This window comes from Mesocricetus auratus, unplaced genomic scaffold, assembly GCF_017639785.1.
Source record: "Mesocricetus auratus isolate SY011 unplaced genomic scaffold, BCM_Maur_2.0 Super-Scaffold_15014, whole genome shotgun sequence".
Classification (NCBI taxonomy): domain Eukaryota; kingdom Metazoa; phylum Chordata; class Mammalia; order Rodentia; family Cricetidae; genus Mesocricetus; species Mesocricetus auratus.
Genome location: NW_024429186.1, coordinates 10,487,087 through 10,511,697, shown reverse-complemented (window position 1 = coordinate 10,511,697; position 24,611 = coordinate 10,487,087). Strand labels below are relative to the sequence as shown.

Below are 24,611 nucleotides of genomic sequence, written 5' to 3'. Positions count from 1 at the left end.
TTACCCTACCCTGTCTCCCTGCCCCGCAGGGGTCCCTGTCTCCTTTCCTATTTTAAGGTAGATTTCCTAGAGAACACACTAGTTCACACCCTCACCAGCAGTGAGGAAGCCCCGCACATCTTTGCCAGCATACGTCTGTTTGCTTGATTTTAGCCATTCTTTTTTTTTTTTTAAAGATTTTATTTATTTATTATGAATACAACATCCTGCCTCTATGTATGTCTGCAAGCCAGGAGAGGGCACCAGATCTCATTACGGATGGTTGTAAGCCACCATGTGGTTGCTGGGAATTGAACTCAGGACCTCTGGAAGAGCAGTCAGTGCTCTTAACCTCTGAGCCATCTCTCCAGCCCCGATTTTAGCCATTCTTAACTGAGGGAATCACAGAGCTGTTTTAATTTTCATTTTCCTTGTGGATAAGAATGTTCAGCAGCTTTTAAACTGCATTTACCAGTTTCTTTTTCGGCATGTTGTTGATATGTAGAAAGCTACTGACTATTGTGTATTGATCTTTGTATCCTGCTACTTTGCTGAAGTCTATCAGGTCTCAGAGTTCCCAGTGGCATCTTCAGGGTCGTTTAAGTATAGGATAATGCCTGCAAACTGGGATCCTTTGACTTTTCCTTTCCGGTTTGTATCCTTTTATTTTTTTCTCGTGTCCTCTTGCTTGCGCTAAAACTCTAAGCACTATAGTGAATGAGAATGGTGGCGTGAACACTCGTGTCTTATTCCCAACTTTTAGAGGAAATTCAGCTTTTTTCCCATTTAGTATACTGTTGGCTTTAGGTTTGTGGTATATAATTCCTGTTATGTTGAAGTATGTTCCTCAGTTTCCTTGTTTATAGCCAAGAAGTCCCTCTTTGCTCTGGGAGCAGAGTGCTAAAGAGGCAGAGTGAGCATCCCAGAGCTCCTGCCACTCCAGGCCTTCCTGCTACTTGTTCAGGGGCCAGAGGAGGAAATTCCTTCATTGTGCAGCCTGAGCTCTTCCTTGACAACTCAGTTTCCTTGAGTCAGGATGCTCCCTGACAGGTGATAGTGGGCTCCTCACACTGCGTCTAGATGGACCTGCCAGTAAGCCTGTATTCAGTAAGCGTTTACTGAATGCCCGGCAGTCTAATAGGTACTGGCTAGGTAAGTGTAAGCCAGAGACCGGGGCTTTCAGACTGGAAAGGGGAAATTGTCCCATTTTGCAACGTGAATCAGAACTTTCAGTACTTCATGTGCCAGATAACCTGCATAAACTGATCTGTCTCTGCTGCCCTGACAGCATGGTCTTAGTTAGAGGCATCCCTGCCTTCAACCTGTTGCTTAGAGCCTTTCCCGTCAGCCTAATTTCTTTTGCTTCTTAATCCCATGGCTGGCAGGATGCTGCAGGGGCAGTAATTAGGTAAGAGCGTGCAGCTTGTAAAGCAGCGTCTTTCTGTGTACTGAATACACTGCCAGTCTTTTCAGGGAAACTTCCAAACTGCTCTTGGAACTTCGAAATGGAGCAGGGGAAACAGAAGTCCCATTTAATAATGTTTCATCCTTTGGGCTCTGTGGCTAATAGAAACATAAACAGAGGCTGTGTCTGAATACCATTTCTTTATGCGACTCAGAGAATCGGGACACAGCAATTACACCGTGGATGGGATTTATGCAAACATTAATGCTTGACAAGGAGAAAACATTCCAGTAACTTATTTAATTTGGAGTTACAGGTCTGGGTGCTGGCTCCTAATTCAGGCCTCCTGCACTATGTACCAGGGCACAGGCATGCATGCCCCCTGCAGCCTGTCTCCTTGAGTCCTGGGCCCAAGAAGGTGGGGGACTTGGAGGCTGGGTCTGTGAGTGTCTTCTTGCCTGGGGCAGGGCGCCCTGAGATGGGTTTGCATCCTGTGCAGCCGGCCTCTCTCCCCAGCTGCATGTAACAGCCTCATTAGGTTTGTAGCATGTGGTAGCTGCGTGATCTGCTGGATGAGGGACACACATTTAAAAAATCTTACATGCCACATGCGGTCCTTTTTTTTAAATTTCTCTTTCCCCTGAACTGACATAAAAAGGAGAGTCACAAGAAGCAGATGTCAGAATGACGGCTGAGCTTTGCCTCGTCAACTGGAAAAGCCACCGACTGAATCGCTCCTGATGCCATTCAGCACTGCCGTTTATGGCAGATGTGCCGAGGGGAGGGGCCCCATGTTCCCCTGCCTTTCTGATAGCTGAAGCCTTAATTCAAAACCAAATTGAGTCCTTTAGCTGTCTAGGTTGTTCCCTGACGTTTGGGGGTGAACAGCGTTGCTCGTACCTCATCTCTCTGCTTCCTCCTTTCCCCCAAAAGCTTCCTCCCTTTATTTATTTATTTATTTATTTTCCCTCTGCCCAGAACTCCACATTCCTCTGACAAAAGCATGCATTATTTAGAGCCTGTCGCCTCTTGAAGTTCTTTAATTACAGAATTAAACCAAAGTAATGACAGTTTAATTTGTTCCCTCATTAATTGGGAGTGCTGCAGGCTGATGTGAAGCGAGGGCCTTTGGAAGGCGTGAGGAATATTTGCTGACTGAATGGCGCATGAGTAATAATTGGGCTCTGGGCGAAGCTCTTTGTGCATATGCTTATCCTCCTGGCCACCTCCAGCAGCAACGCTACCGTCCCTACCCCGCTTCCCAGGAGCTGAGGCCCCTCCAGGGGGTGAACCTCCAGAATGAAGGCCTGGGCCTGCCTTGTCCAGGGCTCCCTTAGCCCTCTGAGCACCACAAAGGTGTAGTCCCCAGGAAGAAGACACCCCTGTCTCTTCCTTCGCTGGGGTTGCCTGAGAGGCATGTCACAGTGTGTCTTGGTAAATATTGAACACATGGTTTCCCAGTGTCTGGTGGCAGTACTGTTCCTTGGAACATGGTGGTTCCTTTCTGGTCGGCTTGGCGGGGCTGGGGGGTGTACTTGCGATGAACTCTCCAGGAGAGCTGCCCCAGGGAAGGGCAGGACAAATGTCTTTTGTAGTAAGAGTGCATGGTGCCCATCCCAGGCTGGGTCTATGTGGAGTGGCTGCCTTTCTTACTCATGCCGTATCTAGCTAATGAGCGCTTATACTGGCCTTGTGTTGGGTCTCCGGGTCTAAACCAAGGGCTTATGTACACTCCCACATGCTGGTGGCCCCATTGGAGGGCTGTCTTTAAAGGAAGCAAGAGACGCCTCATCTCCCCCTTCCCCATATGCTTTTTGGCCCATAGCCCTTTGTATACCAACACAGATTTTGGCAGCACGCAGGGAAGGCTGGGAAAGAGCCAAGAGCTAATTATGGCTTCTGTGGTGCCTTTGCTGCCATTGCTTTAATGCGCTCAAGTGCCCCCATGGCCTTGGGAACAGATAACCTTAGCTATGGGACTGGAGGTTCAGAGGCATGGCCGTTCACCCAGGCCTCGGGTCAGGGAGGCAGAGCAGATTTCAGAACCTGAGGCATCCTGGAGAGCAGGAGTCTGTGTCCTCTTTGCTGTCCTCCTGTGTCACCCAGGCTCCTCTGGCACTGTTCATGTCTCCTGGTTCTGCCCTACAAGTCCTCCTAGGAACTTTGAAGTCTATTATCAGTGCGTTATTCTACAGCAAAGGCTGACGCATTCAGGATTAGAGGATCCGGTTACACTTTATTACTGTTTGCCATTAAAAGTCATGCAAATAAGAACAGAATAAAGCAACTTAGACTGTTTTGAATGCCAGATTTGCATGTTTACTGCAAGAAAAATGATATGGAACTCCTTCAAGGTACTAATAAAATTGTGCCTCGGAGACTCAGCTTTGTTCTTTTGTCTGTAATATATGCCATGGTGGCTTCAAGAGGTTTAAATCTCTACACAAGAGGGTGTACACACACACACACACACACACACACACACACACACAGTATTAAACCAAAAATCTTGTATATGCTCCAAGCATACCAAGCAATATATCCCTGGACTTTTTTCTTTATCTACTCAAAACAAAACTTTTAATTTTGAGACAGGGCAGGGTTGTAAGGGTGAGGCAGAGTGAAGACTTAACTGAGTGTTAGTGCACTCTGGCAGAACTGTCTTTTACTGTGGAAGGCTGGAGCAGCTGGGGTTCAGAACCAGAGTCTCCTGGTGAGTGCGTTTCCCACAACTGGTAAGAAACACAGTGCAGCAGTAGTTGCTTTTTTCCTGTTTTAAAAACTCTGGGGGCCAACAAGATGGCCCAACAGGTAAAGGTGCTTGCTGCTAAGCCCGGCCTGAGTTCAGTGCTTAGAGCCCACATGATGGAAGGTGAGAACTGATTCCTGCAAGGTGTCCTCTGACCTCCACGTGTGTGCTGTGACATGTCCATATGTGTACACACACCCACATGCAAACAAGTAAAAAAATGTAGAAGTCATGTACCACACCTGAAAGTTTTGGTTAAGAGTGACAGATAATCCACAGTTGGTGCAGGGGTAGCCCACACCACTCTGCAGGGGCTGCTTTGCACTCACACGTGAGAACTTGTTGCACGGGCCCAGCTCAGTGGTTCCTACCCATTGTGCTCCATCCATCCTGCTTCGGTCAGCTTCAGGCTGCAAGACCACAGAGATACGTGAACTTAGGTGCCTTGGACACATTGTTACCGTCCCATGACCGAGCCTCATCCTTGGGGTCACTTGCTGAACTTTTATGGGAAAAATAAATCTATATGTACTGAAGCCACATAAGTATACAGATGAATTCAATACTCTTTCCCATCATGGTTACTCCAGTGGAGCGTACATAGAACTATTTGTGAAGGTCCAGTACATGTTCATCCTGAAGGAACCCCAGGCCTGGGCATGAGCTTTGTGCTGCCTCGTGCTGGGTGAGCTGAAAGCCATCCACCTGGCCCCCAACTATCCCTTTAGACCTTGAGCTTGTTTCTCAGGAACTGATGGACGAGGGAGCTGTAACTCTGCAGAGCCAGGGAGTCTTCAAAGATGGTGTCTAGGCAGGTGGCAGCTACACCTGTGGAGGAGGTACGTGATCACGTCGTGTGGGCAGGTCCAGTGCGTGCACTGCAGTACATGGGTGGTGGCATGTGGGTCACCATGTGTGTGAGGATTGGGGTTTACCGCACACGGGAGAGATGGTGGGTCCCAGACAGGAAAGCACTACTTTTCAAATCTGGTCAGTCTTCATGTCTCAGATTTGCTGTTACTAGGGAAGCTGCGGACATCCTGTTGCCTTTCATGGGGCTCCAGACTGGGGGTAGTCCCAGGCTAGACCCTCGGCCTGCTCCACCCAGGCGTGAGAGCACTCTGAGGTCAGTGGTGCCTGAAGCAGGGACCGGGGGACCGGGTGGCACTGAGCGGGTGGGGAAGGCGGCAGAAGCAGGCTTGCAGGGGACGTTCCTGCAGCCTAATGATTTTCAGAAACCATTTGTGAGATTGAGGTAATGTATTTTGCAGACTCAAGCAATTTACTCCTTCCTACCATGCCAAATCAGGCCATTACATCCTCTTGCTGTGTGCATGTTGCTGTTGGCATCGAGGGGAAACGGTCAAGTTCAAGGCCCCCGCCATATCCGTGCTCTCCATTCTGGGATTGATGAAGAACAGCACCTTTGAAAATGGGGTTTTATGAACACTGCAAGCCATTAAGCTGTGGAAACAGGATGACGATTTTATATTCTGTGGGATCCCCAGAAAGAACAGCAGGCACAGAAGCATGCTGAGTGGAAATTGCTGGCAGGCTCGCAGCTCTTGCCTGTGTGTGCGTGTGAGGGTTAGACCCGGTGTCACCCTCTGTCTCCTTTCTGCACTTTCTCGGCTGCCCAGCTGTGGACATGGCGGAGGCCTCCCAGGCCACAAGCTCGAGCACTCTGGCCCATGCCCCGGCCTTCTCCTAGCTCAGCTGTACAACTTGGACAAGTGCCTTCTGCTTAGAGTCTCCACCCCTTCATCTCTAAAGTATCCTGGGCACAGCCATGTCAGAGGGTGACAGGCATCACATGGACCCTGTTAGCTGGGTAAGCACCCGGCAGTGTGGAGCGCGGGGATCTAAGCCACGATGTGTGAGGTGCAGCAAGGGTCATCGTAACGATGTGTGCATTTCTTCTCAATCCGAAAACACTACAGGTGACACAGTGGAGGAGAGGTGGACGAGACAGTGTAGAGCCGGCTAACCGCACACCCTTGCCTCAGCCTGGGGGAGGGGGCAGAACATGGCCATGAAAGTCTTAGGTGCCATGGAAACATCTGTTGAGTCTTCACCTGGCCTGGGGAGGGTGGGGGGGGCTTTCTGGAGGAAGAAATGTCTCGCCTGAAGTGAGGAAGTGTTGGCATCAGTCAGGCTGCTAGAGAGCAGGAGAGAGGTACCTCTAAGTGAGGGACAGGAGGGTACAAAGATCATGGCTGGAAGAGGTGGCCTGGTGTGATGTCAGTCTTGGGAGGCGGGGCAGGGTGGGGCCGGGGGACGCCTATGTCAGGGCCCCTGACGGGTTTTTAGCATAGGATGAGAACCTACAAGAGTTTTGAGCGAGGAGAGATGGAATGGGCTTCAGCTGAGCACAGTTTTGCTTTCTGTGGCCATAGACTGTGGGATAAAGGTGCACACCAAAACCCTATTGCATTCCACACCTTCTAATTGCAGGAAAAGATTTTTTTTTTCTAATTGTAACCTTTTTATGTCCAATATATTGTCTTCCTGTATAGACCAGGCCAGCGTTGAACTCTGAGTTCTTGGCTCCCTGTTGCTAGGATTACAAATGTGCACCTCCATGCCCAGCTCCTTCACAACCATCCGTAAAGATACATCATTCTGTGGTATTAAACACACAGCTAACACCATCTCCTGAACTCGTTCTATCTCTGGCAGGGGAGTGGATGACACCTGCTCCATGAGGTTGTGGTAAGGACCTAGTTAATTCCGGTGAAGTCCTTAAGGCATTCTATGCGTACCTGCTCAAGACATCATTGTCACTGGGAGGTGGTAAGCACAATAGATTTTCTTTTCCCTCTTAGAAGAAGGTATAAGATGCAGAGCTTTAGGAAAGGGGACTAGTTACTCCCAACACTACTGTGTCCCCCACTGTCACCTGCTGGGCCACTCTCAAGTGGGTGTCCCTGGTGATCTCCCCACATCCCACCTCCTATTCTGGAGCATTCTGTGATACCTTGCTCTTAATCTGTTTCTCTCTCTGTCTCTCTCTCTCTCCTTTGCACTTTACATCTTTTGTTGACATTTAAAACTCTGTCCTTTGTTCTGATGGTGTTGAATAGAGAGAGTAAGTGCTTGGAATTCTCTGTAATGGATGCTCATGAACTTACAGATTCTGGTTAAGTTTCTCCTCAGCCCATACTCCGGGACACCTTGTGTGTTGAGGCATCCAGGACATTTTTGGAAGTGGGTGGGAGGCTGGTGTAAGAAGAAAACACTGGTTTTGTTCTTGCTGGGTGAGCAAATGCAAGGTATCGACTGGGGTACTCTGCCCTTAGGAATCCACCTGAGATTGCCCGCGCTGTTGAGAGTAAAGAGGCGTGTGCCTCAGTGTCTTCATTTGCACTGTGGTGCAGCCCCACTCTCATGCCCGCAGTGGGTTATAGCCATTTCTGCGTTCCTATGAGCCTTCTTGCTGTCTGTGATGTAATGATGCACCCCAGAAATAAGACCTCTGTTCCCCAACTGTCCTAACCGTCCCCAGCTGTGAGGAGGAGATGTTTACCTGAGTAATGAGATCCTGGAGCATGTGTGGAGCAGGTGGGAGGGCCAGTGAAACGCGCGACGTGCTGGCTGACCGCCAACACTCTCCCCTGTTGTAAAGCAGAAGCTCAGAACTGGAATTTAGGCATGGCTTTAGGGTACCTGCTGGGCTGACCCCCTCATCACTAATACCTGTCCTCAGTGCACAGTGGTGATGCTCCCGGAAAGTACCGGACGGACACAGAAGCAGGCAGAGAAGACGGGAGATGGTGGCACTGATTTCCCGCATCAGTGTGCTCTCCCCTGTGGGCAGGCCCAGTGCTGAGAAGTTGTATAAAAGACAGCAACGTTGCTGACTTGGATGAGGGCAGAGTTGGGGACAACCGCAGCAACTGCAAAGGGAGGATTGGAAGTTCCAGAAACATTCTTATTTTCATGGTGGTCCAGATATTGAAATTAGCCATCATAGATATGCCCAGGAGCATAAAGGGAAACACCTCCAATAAGTAAACACAGGAAGTTTTAGCAGAGAAATCGAAGTAAGCAAGTAGAAACACCAGCACCAAACAGTAGTGTCTGAGTGGAGACTACACAGCCTAAGAACCAAGGGGAGAAAGGAGGAGAGAAAGAGCAGACGCCCAGGGATTGTACACAGTGCTGTGGATCGATTATATGAACAGTGCAAGTTTCAAATGATGAGGAAGAAAAAAAAAAATACCTTGAGCATGAAGTGTCAGGAAACGTCTCAAGTCCATTAATAGAAGAGAAAAAAATGCACACAGGGCAAGCCTGAGGGCACATCATCATACTCAAGTTTCTGGAGGTTCAAGTGGAAATCTTGATCTCAATCAGAGAAAATGACTCTCACCCAAGGAGAGTTGTGGTAGTAATTCACTGACCCTCACCAGAAACAGTGGTGTCCAGAGACAGTGGGTTAGTGCCTCCAGAGGGCCGACTGAACCCCAAACTGCCTAGCTGTGGTGTCCAGAGACAGTGGGTTAGTGCCTCCAGAGGGCCGACTGAACCCCCAAACTGCCCAGCTGTGGTTCAGTGTCCTTCAAGAATGAAGGTGAGGGGAATGTGTTTTGGGTAAATGAAGACTCGGGGAATTCACTGCCTTGGGTGTTAGAGTCCCTTCACGGTTTAGGTAGTGAGAGCAAGGACTGCAGGACCCAGGAGCAGCCATCTGCATGCGGCTGTTTGGAAGACAATTTCACCTTAAATTAAAAACACACATAACTGTTAAAGGCAGACAGTGCTGCATTGTGTGGTTTGTGACAGACATCAGTGCGATACGTGATGCTCCAGGGTGACTGGTGGGCTTAGTGGAAGTGCATTTATAGTTCTGTGTGTGGGAACTGGTGCAATCTTATTTGTGAGAAGGTGACAAGACATTAAGGATGCATATTATAATCCCCAGAGCAACCACTAAGAGATAATGTAAAGAGATAGCGAAAAGGCCAGGAGCTAAGTAAAATGGAATTGCAAAATATTCAGTTATTTTAAAAAAGGCAGTAGAGGAGAAAGATAAGAATAAAAAGAGAGGTAAAAAGAAAACTAATAGCAAATAGAAATCTGGTTCCATCAACAACTACATTAAATGAAGTAAATGAGACAATGAAAAGAGATTGTCAGAGTGGATTAAAAAGTTAGACCAGGAATAGCTCAGTGGTTAAGAACACTGGCCGCTCTTGTAGAGGACCTGGGTTCGAATCCCAGAACCCATATGGCAACTCCAGCTCCAAGGGATCAGACATCCTCATCTGGCCTCTGTGTTCCACAAACATTCATGCAGGCAGGCAAACACCTATAAATGTTTCTAAAAGTCTTTTAAAAGGTGCATTAAGAAAAGGTCAGCCTGTGTGCTGTTGAGGGGTGGTGTGGCTTCGGCAGGAGAGGGAGAACCAGGGTAAAGGTAAGCAGACTGAACAAAGAAACAGTTTCAGACAGTGGACATGAAGGGGAGGTGAAGGCTGACCAGGAAGAGACTGTCATGGAAAAAAAAGTTTAGGTCCCCTAGGAAGGTAGCATCAGGCATGCGTGCACGTCAGACAGCAGGGTGTCCGAGTCCTTGAGAGCAGTTTTCACAGAATGAAGAGTCAGAGCCAATCCACAGCTGCTGCAGCAGTCCTCATGCCCTTCTCCAAGCAGTTGGTTGTAGGAACTAGACAAGCCAGCAAAAGTAGGCCAGAGAGCCCACCTGGGTTCTGACACGGACTGACTATGTAAGTGCGGGGTACATGCGCTTCCTAGTTTCAATCCTGTTTCCTTGAGGTCAGCATAATTCCAAGGATTTCTGATCACAGTGGGGTTAGGTCAGTAAGGAGTCATGACTCACCAAGTAAAGAGAAAGCTGAACACTGGCAGTACTTTCCAAGTATTTCAAAACTGTTTTGAAGTTGCATTGTGTGTGTGTGTGTGTGTGTGTGTGTGTGTGTGTGTGTGTGTGTGTGTGTGTGTGTGAGAGAGAGAGAGAGAGAGAGAGAGACTTACTGACTGCTCTTCTTAGAGGACCAGGATTCATTCCCCAGAACCCCCATGGCAGTTAACAACTGTCTGTAACTCCAAGATATGAAACCCTCATATAGACATACATGCAGGCAAAACACCAATGCAAATAAAATAAAAATAAATTATTATTTTTTTAAAGTTTGCAGCACTCAGGAGGCAGGGGCAGGTAGACCTTTGGTATATAGCAGTTTCCAGGACAGCCCTTTCCCCCGGTCGTGTGTGTGTGTGTGTGTGTGTGTGTGTGTGTGTGTGTGTGTGTGTGTGTGCGCGCGCGCGCGCACGCGCGCGCGCTGTGGTACATGTGGAGGTAGGTACAGGCTCAGGTGTTGGCTCTCCCCTTCCCTCTTGTTTGAGACAGCTGAAACAGGGTCTTTTGTTCGCTGTTGTGTGTGCCTGCCTAGCTGCCTGGCTAGGAACACAGGGATTGCACACACTGCTGCACCCAGCTTTACGTCTTGGCATTCAGACTCAGGTGCTCATGCATGCTTGACTTAGAAATCTTAAAAGGAGAAAAAGACACAATGTATACAGAGCAGCGAAGATTAATGCCGGAAGAAATTCAATTATAAAGCGTCGAGAAGAGAAACCCAAGCCACTGCAAGTGAAAATTTAATACTGTCAATATAAAAACACACCTCACAGACTAGAGCAGTGGCTCAGCAGTGAAGAGCACTGGTTGTTCTTGCAGGGGATCTAAGTTTCCAGCACCCACGTGGTGCTCCAAACCTTGTCAGTTCTGAAGATGGAGGTTCTTGTCCTCCTGGTCCTGCAGCCCTTCAGTCCCAAGTAAACACACTGGTGCTTATATTAATTATAAACTGTTTGGCCAATGACCTAGGCTTCTTACTGGCTAGCTCTCTCTTAATTATTAATCCATTTATATTAAACTGTGTATTGCCACGAGACTGGCTTACCCATAATCCAGCATGTTACTCCTTCAGCAAATGCGTAGTGTCTCCCCGGGGGCTTCTCTCTGCCTTCCTCTCACCAGCATTCTCCTTGTCTTGTAGCCCCGCCTATACGTCCCGCCTGGCTACTGGGCAATCAGTGTTTTATTCATCAGCTAATAAGTGAAACATATGTACAGAAGGACATTCCCCCATCATAACACCAGTTCTAGGGGATCCGATGCCTTCTGGCCTCCTCAGGCACTAGGTATGCGTGTGTATGCAGGCATCTGTGCCTGCAAACCCTCATCCACATAATAGAAACAGAGAAATGAGAATAGAGAAAAAACCCACCTGAAAACACTAGAAAACAACCAAACACAATTCTCACCTTAGTGGGAATAAGAGATAGTTTATTATTGAGCCGCAGATGAGCATGTCCATGGCCTGGAAACAGATGCAGGCTGCCTCAAGTTCATGTTTCCGTGTGACTGGGGTTTTATAGTAACAAGACAAAGTCATAAGTCATGACACTTCTCAAATGCATTTGTGGAGTCTCATGTGGGGGGGGTTAAACTAAGGGGAGTCTTCACTCCAGGCCTCAGATGGTTTTTTAGTCTTTGGGTCAGTGAAAGCTAGTGGTGGGTTAATATATCCCAAAAGATCTGACCTGTTACATACAAGGATGTTAGGTTGCACACAGAGGTGGGAAAGGTAGCCCAAGATAAATGTGATTAGGCTCTGGATCTTCGACATTCCAGCCTCTCTACAGTTCCCTGAAGTTCTGATCAGTGAACCGGTCTTGCAGAAACTCATTGGAAGGTGAGGTCATTTCAGGAACCTTTGCTCATAATCCCCAGTGAAAGGTCTTGAAAGGACAAAGGACTTTCTCAGACACTTAAAAGCCGAAATGACGCATCGCCAGCAAGTCTGCATTATGGGAAATTTTCATTAGGAAGGGGATTTCTTGAGGCAGAGGGAAACTGATGCTAGGTGGGATTCTCCATCTGTTCCAGGAATGATGAGTGTGCAATGGTGAATGTACAGTGCACATTGGAGGCAATGTAAGCACTCCATTCTTATTTAAAATGCTCTCAATGACAACTGACCTTTTGAAGTAAGATTGTAATGCAGCGTGCAGTAACGTGTAGAGATGTAACATACGAAATGAAAGATGGAGAAACGGGGTGCATTGGTTTTTGTTCTTATATGAGAAGTGCTGTGACTTGAGAGTAGGTCAGGATAAATTAAAGATGTGTGCTGTAAACCTTAAAGTGACTAATAATAAGAGAAACAGAAAGATTTATGGTTATGGTTATGGGAAGTATAATGAAATAACAAAAGGTTGAAAAGAGGCACAGAGAGTGACGAAAAAACAAGCTGGGTAAATAAAAAAAAACTTAAACCTTATCAAAGGCAAGTGGAAAGGTTCAAACGCTCCATTTTATAAAAGACAAGGATTGTTTGGTCAGATAGAAAGGCAGTACACAATTATACAGTGCCCGCAGGAAACCCACCTTAAATATAAAGACAGAAAAAGGTTAAGTTGAAAGGATGGAGGAAGATAAGCAGTACTAACAGTAATAAAAGAAAGCTTGCATGGCTATATAAATATCAGGCAAAGCAGATTCCAGAGCAGAAATATTGCAGGGATAAAGAGAGTCATCTTATAATAACAGGAAGGATCAGTTCATCACAGCACATCCCCAAGGTGCATAACACCAGACACACAGATATTTATATACACACAGAATAGGAGCGCCCTAAAACACAGGAAGTAGAGCTGCCAGGATGGGATGTATGAACAGTAAAACCCACCAACGGGCTTGAGAATTTCTAGCCCTTTCTCAATAATCCGTAGATCACATAGACAGAAAACTAGTTTAGATGTGGCGGACTGGGACAGCAGTGTCACTAGCTGGCCTGATTGACTCTCCACATCACCGAGACAGAGTGCAAATTCCTTTCAGGTACACATGGACTATCTACCAAGATAACCATGGTGTGGCTGTGAAACAAATTAATTGGGAAATTCAGAAGTATTGAAATCATTCTCAGTTGATTTCCTAGGATAGGATTAGACGAGAAAAAAATCAATAATGAAGATAACTGGAAAACTCCCTAATATTTGGAAACTAGACACATTTCTAATGGCTGACGGGTCAGTTTGGGTGTGGCTCGGTGGTAGATCTGTGTCTAGCATGCCTGAGTTCCAGCCCCAACCCCATCACAGACAGAACAAACCATGCTGAATGTTTAGGAAGACATGGTTCTAGGAAGTGCTCTGAGGGAGGGCAGACGAGCATACTGCTGCTGCAGGTGGGTAGCACTGAGTACTCAGCTTGTTAGGGGAAATTTCCGGTGACTTCAGCTTCCATTTAAACACCAGGAAAGGCCAAGCAACCGAGTCTAAACAAATAATGGAGGGCAGAGCAGGGACCTCAAACGGGGAAAGGAAGCAGCAAAGAAAATCAGCTAGTGAAAAACTGCCTTTTTAAATTTTTGGCAAAGTTTAAAACATCTATTTAGTGTGCGTGTGTGGCATGCATGTTTTTCTCCTTCTACCACGTTCCAGGGATTGAACTCAGGTCATCAGGTTTGCATGACAAGCACCGTTGCTTGCTGAACCATCTCTCTGTCCCTGTTTTATTTTATTTTTATTTTTTCTGCAGCCCAGGCTGACCTTGAACTCCCAGTGATGCTCTGAGTGTGGAATTAGAGGAGCCAGCCACCACGCCCAGCTCAGGAGGTGGTTCTCGGAGATGAATGAATATTCTAAACTGTTAGCTAGAATCAGGAATATAGAGAAAAGACACAAATTACCAATATGAGAGATGATTAGAGTATGCTAATTATAGATGCTACAGATATTAAAAGGATATAGAGGTAATGCATGATCAGCGTGTGCTAATGAATGCTACAACTTAGGTGACACGAACAATCCCCCAGAAGACCCTAATAATAAAATCCACTCAAGAAGAAACATAGCTCATATCTATGGAAATAATTGAATTTTTAGTTCAAACTGTTCCCACAAGGAAAACTCTAGGCCCTAATGGCTTCACTAATGAGTTCTAACAAACATCTAAGGAAAAGGAGTATCCATTTGCTGTGGGTTGAATTACACGTATCCCTGTCACCCTCAATTTCTCTTTCTACATTCCTAACCCCTGGTATTTCACAACATAACGGTGTTTGGAGACTGAATCTATACAGAGGTAATTGTTGCAAAATGAGGCCATAAGGTGGCTTCCAGTGCTGTGTGACCATGGAAGGGAGGTCAGGAGACAGGCATCTGTAGAGGAAGACTGGCATGCAGACATGAAGGCAGCCCTTGGGCATCAGAGAAAGGAGCCAGCCCCCCCTCAGAGCGGCCAGGCGCCTGCTGGTACCTTCATTTCAGAGCTCCAGCCTCTGGAACTGTGTCGGCATCTGCTGTCCAAGCCACTCAGCTTGGGGATGTTGTTACAGTGGCTACACTAACTATCCTGGGACATCAAAGAGGAGGCACCTCCCCTAACCAATTCTCCTGACACCGAGACAAGAAAAAGACATGATAGAAGTGAGCATCCATCCATTATCTCTGATGAACTGGCAAGGTATTTTTGACAAAAAAAAAAAAAAAAAACCTTTAGCAAATTCATCCAACTATCCACTTAAAATGTCATGACTAAGCAGGGTCAGTCCCAGGAATGGGATCTTAGTGAAGGGTGTGAGTATCAATCAGTACAGTGCTTGGCAGTAGAACTGTAATATTAGTGATTAGCTATAAAGAGAAAGCCATAAGGCCATTTAGGTAGATGGATTTGGTAATACTTAACATTCATTCCTGATTGCGTATGTAAAAAACAGCAACAACAAAACAACTTTTCAGGGCCAGTACAGTGACTCAGCATATGTGAAAATGCTTGCCAAGCAAGCCTGATGATTGAGTTTGGTTCCCGGAATTCATGGTGGACAGAGAGAATCAACTCTCCCCCCCCCCCACCCCAAAGACACACGAGCATGCACAGAACAGTTTTTTTTTCACACAAAAGTTTTTTTTGTTTTAAACAATGTTGAGTAAATACAAGGAAGCCTTTCTAGATTAATAAGAGCTTTCCACAAAGACAGCTCCGTCAACACATTCAGCTGTGTAAAAGACTGACTGGAGGAGCTACTGAGGCTGGATCACACAGACACCCCCAGAAATGTGACAGTCATGGTCTCCAGGTATGGAGATACAGGCAACTCTTTTTGCTTATTTCCCATGTAACCTGAGAAACAACCATTCCATCGTGGTCCCTACAGGGCTTTCCTTCTTTGCATTTTTGTAAAGTCTGAGTGCTTTGTAAGGAGATTGCATTTCTCTTAAAGAATGGAATAAGGGCCGGGTGGTGGTGGTGCACGCCTTTAATCCCAGCACTGGGGAGGCAGAGGCAGGCGGATCTCTGTGAGTTCGAGGCCAGGCTGGACCGACAGCCTCCAAAACAATACAGAGAAACCCTGTCTCGTAAAAAAAGAATGGAATAGGGTCTAAGAGATGGCTCAGCGGGTATAGTTGCTTGCTGCACAAACACGACCACTGGAGTTTGATCCCTGGAACCCATGGTGGAATGAGAGAATTGAACCCTCGGAGTTGCCCTCTGCCTCCACACGTTTGCTGTGGCATGCATGTGTCCCCTCCCAATAATGATGATAAGTTAGATAAAACGAAAGCAAAGCCCAAACCAAAAGGCAATCAAGACCGTGGCCTGGGAGTGAGGCAACAGGCTGGACAGTCTTTGAAGACCCAGAAAATCCACGGTGGAAGTGGCGGCACCCAGGGCGCAGACACCCAATCCTGTTGCATTTTACTAGTCGTGTTCTTGTCAAATCTGTGGCTTTGGTTGGACACACAGACCGTGTTAATAATTGTAGTTAATACATGGAGCCATCTCAGAACATTCGACAGTAGACTGAGCTCCTTAATCCTGTGAAGGCAGTTTGGGATCTCTAATTACTTGGTTGAAAAAAGGCAGACTACTCAGGGCTGCAGCAGTGTTTGGGAATTAATCTCTAAAGCCTGACAGTGAACATTCAATTCAATTAGGGAGAGCAATTGGCGAAGATTCCTCTCGCCTTCGCCCTTGGTAAGCAAGCCGGGACTGACTGGTCCTCATCGATTCAACTGCTGCAGTGGGCAGAGTGCAGCAGCAGACAGGTGTGCAGTGTCACCTGGTGTGTGTGTGGGGGGGGGCTGTCACACCTTGCTTCAGCTCTGTCTCCTTAAACCAGGACACCCTGCCGAGAACCCTAATACACACCACACCGTGCTGCCCTTCCGTTCCCGGCATCTTGGAGTCTGAACTTTCTTCTGCCTTATTCCTTCCACCCCTCCCTGCTCCCTGTTACCCCTGTCTGCTCCATGTTCGTCCCTGCCTCTCTGCCCTGCTCCCCGCATCTCTTCTACGCCTCCTCTTTCTTCTCCATCCTCGCTAACTGGACATCTCCCTGCCCGTCACCGAAGGGTTGTCAGTGAGTGTGTCACACACAAGTGTAGGGGCAGCGACTTTCCTGCTCTTCCCTTCTCGTGGCCTGCTTCCTTCCCTCATTGCTGAGCTCTGGCCTTGCTTCCTCTTGCTGCACAGGCTCCAGACCTAAAGTGGTCCTGTCCTCTGTCCTTCTCTGCCGCCTGTACTCCAAGGGCTTTCTGTTGCTCCTCACTCCCGTATGGACCTCGTCCCCACTGCTGCTGCCTGTCCCCAATTCCCGCACAACCACCTCCCCCACATCTTCTTCTTGTAGGGCAGCTAAAGGGGTCCTGTAGGCTAGAGCCAGCTGCCCCCCCCCACCCCAGGAGACCCTGGTTGCCCTACTGCCCATAGGGACACTCTCGCCATGTCCCTTCTTGCCACATCCTGGTCACCTCTCTGGCCGGACTGGCCTTTGCACTGTTGCATACTCAGGCAGAACGCTTTTCTCTCCCTTCAGGTCTTGAGTGGTCCACCATGGCCACCCTCCCAGCCCCTTCTCTTGCCTCTAGAGCCCCCTTTCTTGCTGACCTTGAGACATTAGCCTTAGTGCCTGACACATCCCATTCTGCTAGTTTGTGTAGGACCTGTGTTCCTGATGGCAAGGTCAACTCTTGGAAGGCAAGAGCCTTGATTTTGGTTGTTTCCCGTGAGCAGCGTCCGGCTAGTTAGCGAGCACTCGGGAGTGTTTGTTGAGTGAGTAAGTGGAAGAACTTTACGGGGAAAACATTTGGACGCCATTGTTTCCGAGCCACCTTCTTCCTCCCCATCTGCTCCTCCCACATGCCGCTCACTCTCTCGAAGGAATGCTGAGCAGTGCTCACGGCTCCTGGCAGTGCTTGCAGTAACAGCCATCCTGAGCTTGTTTTTAGGGTCTCACGGCAAATGTGTGAGTGAGTGAGTGAATGAGTGAATGAGTGAGTGAGTGAGTGAACGAGGGTGTGTGTGTGTTTGGAAAGACTCAGTGTAATGTAACTTCACCACCGTAGCCAGGTTTAGGGATGCAGTTCAAACTGTTGGGCAGCCTTGCCAACGTCCACCCCCAGGACACTCTTACTCCATCCACACTCCACTCCTCCTGACCCCGGAAGCAGCCTTTCTGTTTCCTGCCTGTGATTCTGACTACTCCGGGAACACCATGAAGGGAAACCACACAGAATTCGTCCTTTTGGGGCCGGCCTGCCCACGGACCACAGTGCGGCTCTAGCTCCTCCATGCTGCGGCTGCTGTCGGGAAGCCTGTCTAAGAGGCGCTCCACTGTGGGGGTGGGCTGCTTCTTGTTTATCCTCTCAGCTGTGCATGGACAAGTGAGCTCCTTCCACCCTCTTTCCTTATAGGTAAGGGCAAAACATCTGTGAGACCCCAGTAGCAGATGTTTGGGTCTATTCTCAGAAGTGGAATTGCTGGCCTTCATGGTAATGCTACAGATCTCTGGGAATCACCAAGCTATGGTCCATCATGCCCACACTACCTTCCTTACCTTCCTGCCAGCAGTGTAGGGGTCCTGACTTCTCTGCGTCCATGCCAACACTTGTTTTTTTTTTTTTAATACCAGCCTGCCTAATTAGTGTGATGCTGTAGTTCATGTGTCTTAGACAGTGACATCACACTTTGCAGATGCGGTGTGCCCTGTGTACGTGGTGTTGGCCTCTCACTGTCTAGCTGTGTGAGCCCTGCAGAGCTTCACGTGCTCACTTAATTTTCCTATTAGCATCCTGCTTGCACATAATTCTGAAGGAGCAGCCACGTTCTGCTCTCTGCTGCCCTGCTGCCAGTCCTCACTGTGCTCGCCAGCCTTCTGGCTGCTGCTCCTGTTAGCTCTGTGTCTTTAAATGGAACTAAGGCTGCCTCCGGGTTTTATTCTTTTCAGTATGGGACCTAGCTGTTGACCCCTGGTGTGGAAGGAAAGAATAGAGGGGCCCTCCCCACATTCTGTGGGACCTTCTCCTCATGACCTCTTGTTTGCATAAGCGTAGACATTTACATATTCCCAGGAAACCTTTCAGAACTCTGATTTTGAGAGCCTTCAGGACTTGGCAGGTGGAGTTAGCTCATCTTTAATGGGAGTTGCCCTAGGAGCAGGTTTGTGGAAGTGCGTGGGAGTGCTTGCTTCAGCTTTTCTAGAACTTACTCAGGAAAATCTGGTGCTGCTGATGCCCATGGAGCCTTGCTGTTTCAGAACCCCAATCCCTGCAAGCCTCCTAATCCCCACAGGCCTGCTCCCCATTCCTGCAAACCCCCAATCCCTTCAAGCCCCCTCCCAGTCTCTGCACCCCAATCCCTTCAAGCCCCCTCCCAGTCTCTGCACCCCAATCCCTGCAAGCCTCCTAATCCCCACAGGCCTGCTCCCCATTCCTGCAAACCCCCAATCCCTTCAAGCCCCCTCCCAGTCTCTGCACCCCAATCCCTTCAAGCCCCCTCCCAGTCTCTGCACCCCAATCCCTGCAAGCCTCCTAATCCCCACAGGCCTGCTCCCCATTCCTGCAAACCCCCAATCCCTTCAAGCCCCCTCCCAGTCTCTGCAAGCCCTGTCCAGCAGTTCCGCTGTTGCTCCTGCTGCAGCCTTACTCCTGTCTGAGGTGATGCTTTTCTCTCCAGTTTGCGGAGTGAGACAACAAGGCCCAGGGATGTAGAGTCACTGGATCTATCACATGACCAGCAAGATGCATTGTCAAGGGGAAGGTGTTCACAGTGTGTCCCAGTCGCCCTGTAGTGACAGGAGAACCAGGCCTGCCAGCTGGGGTCTGCCAGCTCTCCTGCCTGGGCTCGTAAGCCACTTGTAGGGGTCAGTTGTGGACTGGACATTCTCCTGAGAGCCTCGTTCCTCGATGGGGAGCCAGGATGACGTGTGGGGGAAGAACCCCTCTCCTGAGAAGATGCACGATTGCCCTGAGTCTGCTCCCTGTACTCTGTGACTGGCCTCTGTCTGGGTCTCGGTCCTCAAGAGATCCCTTGGCTGTGGCCTGGCCATGTGCTCTGTCTGCTCCAGGACATAGAAGGCTATAGAAGGCTGGGGCAGGCCTGTGACGTGTCTGTGGCTAGCAGGTAGGAGCAGCTGTGAAGGCTGAGTGGAGACAGGAATGCTGTTTTCTTAGCCCTAGAAAAAGGAAGCTTGCGCGCTTCTGTGAGGAAAAGCAGCTGTCGCTGTCGTAACGATGGGAAATAATAGAAACAAGGGAGCCCCTTGCTACCTGGAGCTCAGGCCCTCATCACAGCGTCTGGTGCTGCCTCTCTGTGCTTCCCTTGCAGGTGTGGAATGCTGTGGACTCGGGGCACTGCCTGCAGACCTACTCTGTACACAGCGAGGCAGTGCGGGCTGCACGATGGTCTCCGTGTGGCCGGCGCATCCTCAGTGGTGGCTTCGACTTTGCCCTGCACCTAACGGACCTGGAAACAGGTGTGTTCTGATGTCTCACTGCCCTGGGTCAGCCCTCTCGCTGGGCAGGCCTCTCCAGCCTGATTGCAAACCACCCACAGTCATGGTGTGGTGGGGGCCTCGGGACAGACTCTTCTCCCTCACGGGTGTGCAGATCATTTGCCAGTGTCACTGCAGCTGTCTGCAAAGCCCTGGAACTAGTCCTCCGCCAGTCAGCAAAGGACAGCCACGCTTGTCTCAGCCCCAAGCTGCAGGGCTGGATAAAGAGGCAGATTTTTAATCAACTTGTGCTGTGTAATTGGGACCAAAATATCACGGTGTCCTTTGGTTGGCATCAGTTTAGAATTCCTGTCAGTCCATGGGGTGGAACTGAGTTCCATAGGGAAGTCTTCAGAGGGGCTCTTCCCAGCATTTATACTGAGAGGCATCGGAGCAAGGCAGTTTCATGTAGGAAATTCCTCAGGAACCCTTCATCAGGTAGGGAGGGAGGGAGAAGCCAGCAAAAGAAGCATTTTCCAGACAGGTTCTACGCAGGAGTCCCGGGATGGGCCACTCAGGGACAGCAAGGGAGACTAGAGACTATTGATAAGGGGTCTTAACTACACTGCCCAACTCAGCCTTCGCTTCTGGGACTTTTAACAGAATTCTCATTCTGGCTGTCAGCGGCAGTGGGTCCTGAAGCCTGACAAGTTAGGGACTCATGGCAGTAGGTGACTGATGATGAGTCTGGAGCGTTCCATCTTGGAGGAACTGCAGCTGCTATCATGTGACATGTGTCTTAGTGGAGGGGGAGGGGAGGAGGTGGGTCATGGAGGGCAGCATGCTGGGGCTCTTGTGTGCAGGTTTAGAGAGACATGGTCCCATGTCCAAGTGTTACTGTCCAGTAGGGGGCCACAGAAGGCACTTCATCCTTCTCTGCTAGGAATGGTGTCTGCATGGGGCTCCTCTACTGAAGGATTGCTTTCATTCCCTTAATCTGTTACTTACTATACACCTACTGTGTGCAGAGCCTGTGCTGGGGTATGCTGGATCTCTTTTGTCCCCAGAGAGGACAGAGGGGATGGTTTGGATCTCAGCCTCCAGGAAGGCCTTTAGACCCCAAATGAGGCCTTTCCTGTGAGGATAGCTGCTGTTTCTGTCTGTGTCCTGGCAAGGGTGTCTCCCTGAGGATTGGGTCCATCCTGGTGGTCTCTTTGTCCATTGCTTGGGCGAGGCTGACTCTCATCTCCATAATTGGAGAGCTGAGGCTGGCCGCTGCTGTATCCTCCTGTCCCGAGTGATGACACTCCGGGCTGCTGGGGTGGGCCCGTGTGTTTGTGCACCCCTCCTCGGCCTGTGTCCCAGCACTTGAGCACCCTGTGGCCTCGGCTCGACTCTAACCAGTCTCGTCCTTTCTCTTCCCCAAGTCTGATCTTCCATTTTCTTCCTCTGCTTCTCCCGCCCATGGTGAGTTGGCTTTTTCATTTCAATCTAATTAGAGCGCCCTGCCAGGAGAAGGCAGCGCAGGGCGTTCTCTCTGCAGTGCTCTGGGAATTAGTCACTCGGTGCCCATTGTCATTAATGGGAATTTGGCGCCAAGGCCATTTATCCTGGTGTCCTCAATCAATACAGTTAAAAATCTGTGGATTCTAAAATGTCAATACCCGGCCTGAAATATGGAGGGCCAGTACCATTTTATCTCGTTAATTTATAGTTCTGACGGGCTGTTGGCTTACGGAACAGCCATGAATCAACACTTAATCAAATCTGCTCACAGATTAATTATTTTTGGCGCTCCTGTTTCCGTCTGCAATCTCCCTAACAAACGTCTCTGCTACATTAGGCACAGGCGGCCTCAGGGAACACTGGCAGACGCCACCCAGGTCCCAAGTGTCACCGGCTTTGTGCGTGACTTGTCCTGCAAACCAGTCAGCTGGTCGTTTCCTTAGAGTCCCTGGGCTTGCTCAGCTCTGAGGGTCCCTCTTGCATATCTTAGCCCCTCAGAGCTGCACTTCTTCTTCTTGGTGGGCAGCAGCTCCTCCTGGCAGTGGGGTGACATGTGACTTATATTTGGTGTCTGAGGTAGGTCCAGCCCCCTGCAGAGCTCCAGGCAGTCATGGCCAGGGACATCTGCCCTCCTGTCTGGGATGCTCATATCCTCCTGTCTCAGTGCCACTGTGTCTTGGGAGGGATTGGCCAGGTGAAACTGCACTCCACATGCCTATTCTTTTTCTAAGAATTGTCTTCGGCCCCATCATGACTTGGGCTAATGTCACAAGTCCCTGCTGTAGCCCTGGTGTCCCATGTGCCACTAGGCCTATATTGAGCTGATACAGATAAATGGAATAGGCCCTTTGCTTGAGTATCATGCTTAGCCCCCCCCCCCTGCACTGGCCTGTGAGAAACCCATCTCTATCCCCATTTTTTTGATGCAGAAACTGAGACTTGGAGTGTTTGGTGACTTCCTTGAAGTGTTGACAGCCAGTACATGGACTGGTGTGCTCTCCACTCCCCTCTCCCCTCACAAACTCCTGGCAGGGTGCTTGGCTGTCTGCAGGCAGTGGCTCAACATCTGCTGAATACAGGCCTTGGGAGAATGGAGTGAGTGCCTGCACGGTCTTGACTAAGCCTCTGATGAAGTGACGGGCTGAAGGATGCTTCTTGAGCTCCGGACAGCTGCGCTCCAGGAGGAGCAGTGTTAGCCTTGACAGCTCCCGAGCACTTGGCTTAGGAAGAGTGAGTAGTGTCCAAATGAAGGCCGAGGGGAAGAGCACTGCCGGCTCCTGAAGCTTTGGAGGAGAGGCCGTGGAAGAAGGCTCCGCGTCAGGCTAAGCCTCTGAAGTGGCACCGGCTCCCACTGGTGCTTGAAGCAAGTGTTTTACTGCAGCCAGGGCCTCTGTGGGTTGCCAAGCTCTGTGGCACACTCACGTTTTGCCAGCACATTCCAGGAGAACCTGCTTAGTTAGGGTCCTTAGCGCCCCTGACCACCAGGGAGGAAACAGCCTGTGTTGGCTGTGTCCCAGGCCTTTCCGACTGGCATTCTTGTCTGCTTACCACTCGAGGCCCAGTGATGTTGCAGCTAGGTCTGGCAGGGTCTGAGCTGATGATGGTCCCTGGTCACTGTCCTTTGGGTACTGTCTTGCCCGCTCACCACCCTCATTAGCCATACCCCAAGAGCTCCCTCTCACCCCCTTCCGTATGTGTCAGCCATCTATGACCCCTCTCCTGCACATTCTCCAAGCAGCCTTTCATTGGCTTCCCTCCAGAGAGGGTCTCTGTATCTCCATAAACCAGTGTCACCCTTAGTTGGGAAGCTCATGTCAGCCCTCCTTATGAAGAAGGCGGCACCCAGGCCCCGGCATGATTGTGTCAATTGATATGGGCTCCCAGAAGCTATGTGTCTCCTGTGTGTAGGCAGAAGTCACCAGTGAGCAACTGGCCCTTCTTAGGTTAGGCTGCCTTTGTTGACTGACCCTGGAGCTGAACGAGGCCAGGGCATGTTCGGTTTCAGCGTGGTTGGCTCTGTGTTTCAACAAAGCCGCTGACAGCTAAACACAGCTGGTTTGCAAGCTAACTCCCCACCCCCTAATTTTAAGAAATTCAGTTTTGTCCAGATAATTGAAAGTTGGCTGGGCTTGGAAAGAAAAGCATGATGGCAACTGCCAGCCTCCAGCAGCCACCGTTCATGTGGCCCTACTGTGTTTGCTCTGGGGCTTGCTCCTGCTTTTGCTGTGTCTTTTCCCACAGCTGCCTCTGAGGGGCAGTTTTGAGCCTGGTTTTACAATAAGGATGCCAGACTCAGAGCTGCACTGCCAGTGAGTCCAGAGCCCTGCTGGTGGGCATCCAGACGAGGCCTACCTGGCCCTCCGCCGGCATCCTGCCGGGCCTCTGCCCACTTGCCAACATGGCCCTGCTCCTGATCCATGGAGGTTGATTGGAAAGTTAGCAAGCTTCTTTTCTCGTTAACTTTGAGTCAGGATGGTTAAATTTACAGCTGGCTGAGTACTTCCCAGAGGATGAGTGTAACGATATTGATTTTAGCGAAATGAGTCATATGCCTGCTGCCTGGGAACACAGGCTCAATTACCACGAGCCAACAACATAAGCTTTCCCTTGTCAACATTTTTCCTACATGTTCGTGAGTCTGTGGCTAGGAACAAAGAGCCGTGGAGAAGGAAAGGTCATGAGTATCTGGCGGGTCTGGAGGTGGAATGCAGACAGAGGGACTCTGGGGTCACACAAGCCCAGTCACTGTCTGCATGGCTGGACAATAGGGCCAGATGTCCTCCCCCTACCAACTCCCTTTCCTCAGCTCTGAGACGCAGGTTAATTCCTGCCATCACCCAGGATTGTGGTGCAAGGTCCAGAGAGGCCTGAAGGACAGACTTATTGTACATCTTGGGTCCCTTCCCACTTGTGCATTCACAGTAACTTAGTTAAGGTGAGCTTCTGCAGGGGCACCCATGTACCCTCTCCTTCCTAGGGACCAGCACTTGGTTTTCATTTAACCTGAAATGCTATTGATGTGGCAGAATGGTCTGGGAGCCAGACATGTTGAATAAAAATAGAGGGCCTTCAGGGTCCTGAAGCCTGACTGACCATCGTGTCCCCTGGTGCAGACATTGGGCTGACAGATGAGGTTACCCTGGTTACATGGGTGGCTACCTCAGGGAAGCGTAACGGCTCTACCTAAGAAAGGAAGAGGTGCAACTCAAAGGAGTTGCCTGTC

At 49.4% G+C, this 24,611-nt stretch overlaps 1 protein-coding gene across 5 annotated transcripts in view; it reads left to right on the top strand.

The window, feature by feature from the left end:
* The window catches only part of Wdr25 (WD repeat domain 25), a 138,559-nt gene that overhangs the window by 62,929 nt on the left and 51,019 nt on the right, over positions 1–24,611 (top strand). For 4 of the 5 annotated variants that reach the window (XM_040742494.1, XM_040742495.1, XM_040742496.1 and 1 more), the window contains exon 4: positions 19,777–19,924. The exons of the other annotated variant lie outside the window; for it this stretch is intronic. In XM_040742494.1, coding sequence (XP_040598428.1) covers positions 19,777–19,924 — 148 coding nt within the window. The remainder of the gene's footprint in view (positions 1–19,776; positions 19,925–24,611) is intronic. 5 annotated transcript variants of the gene reach the window in all.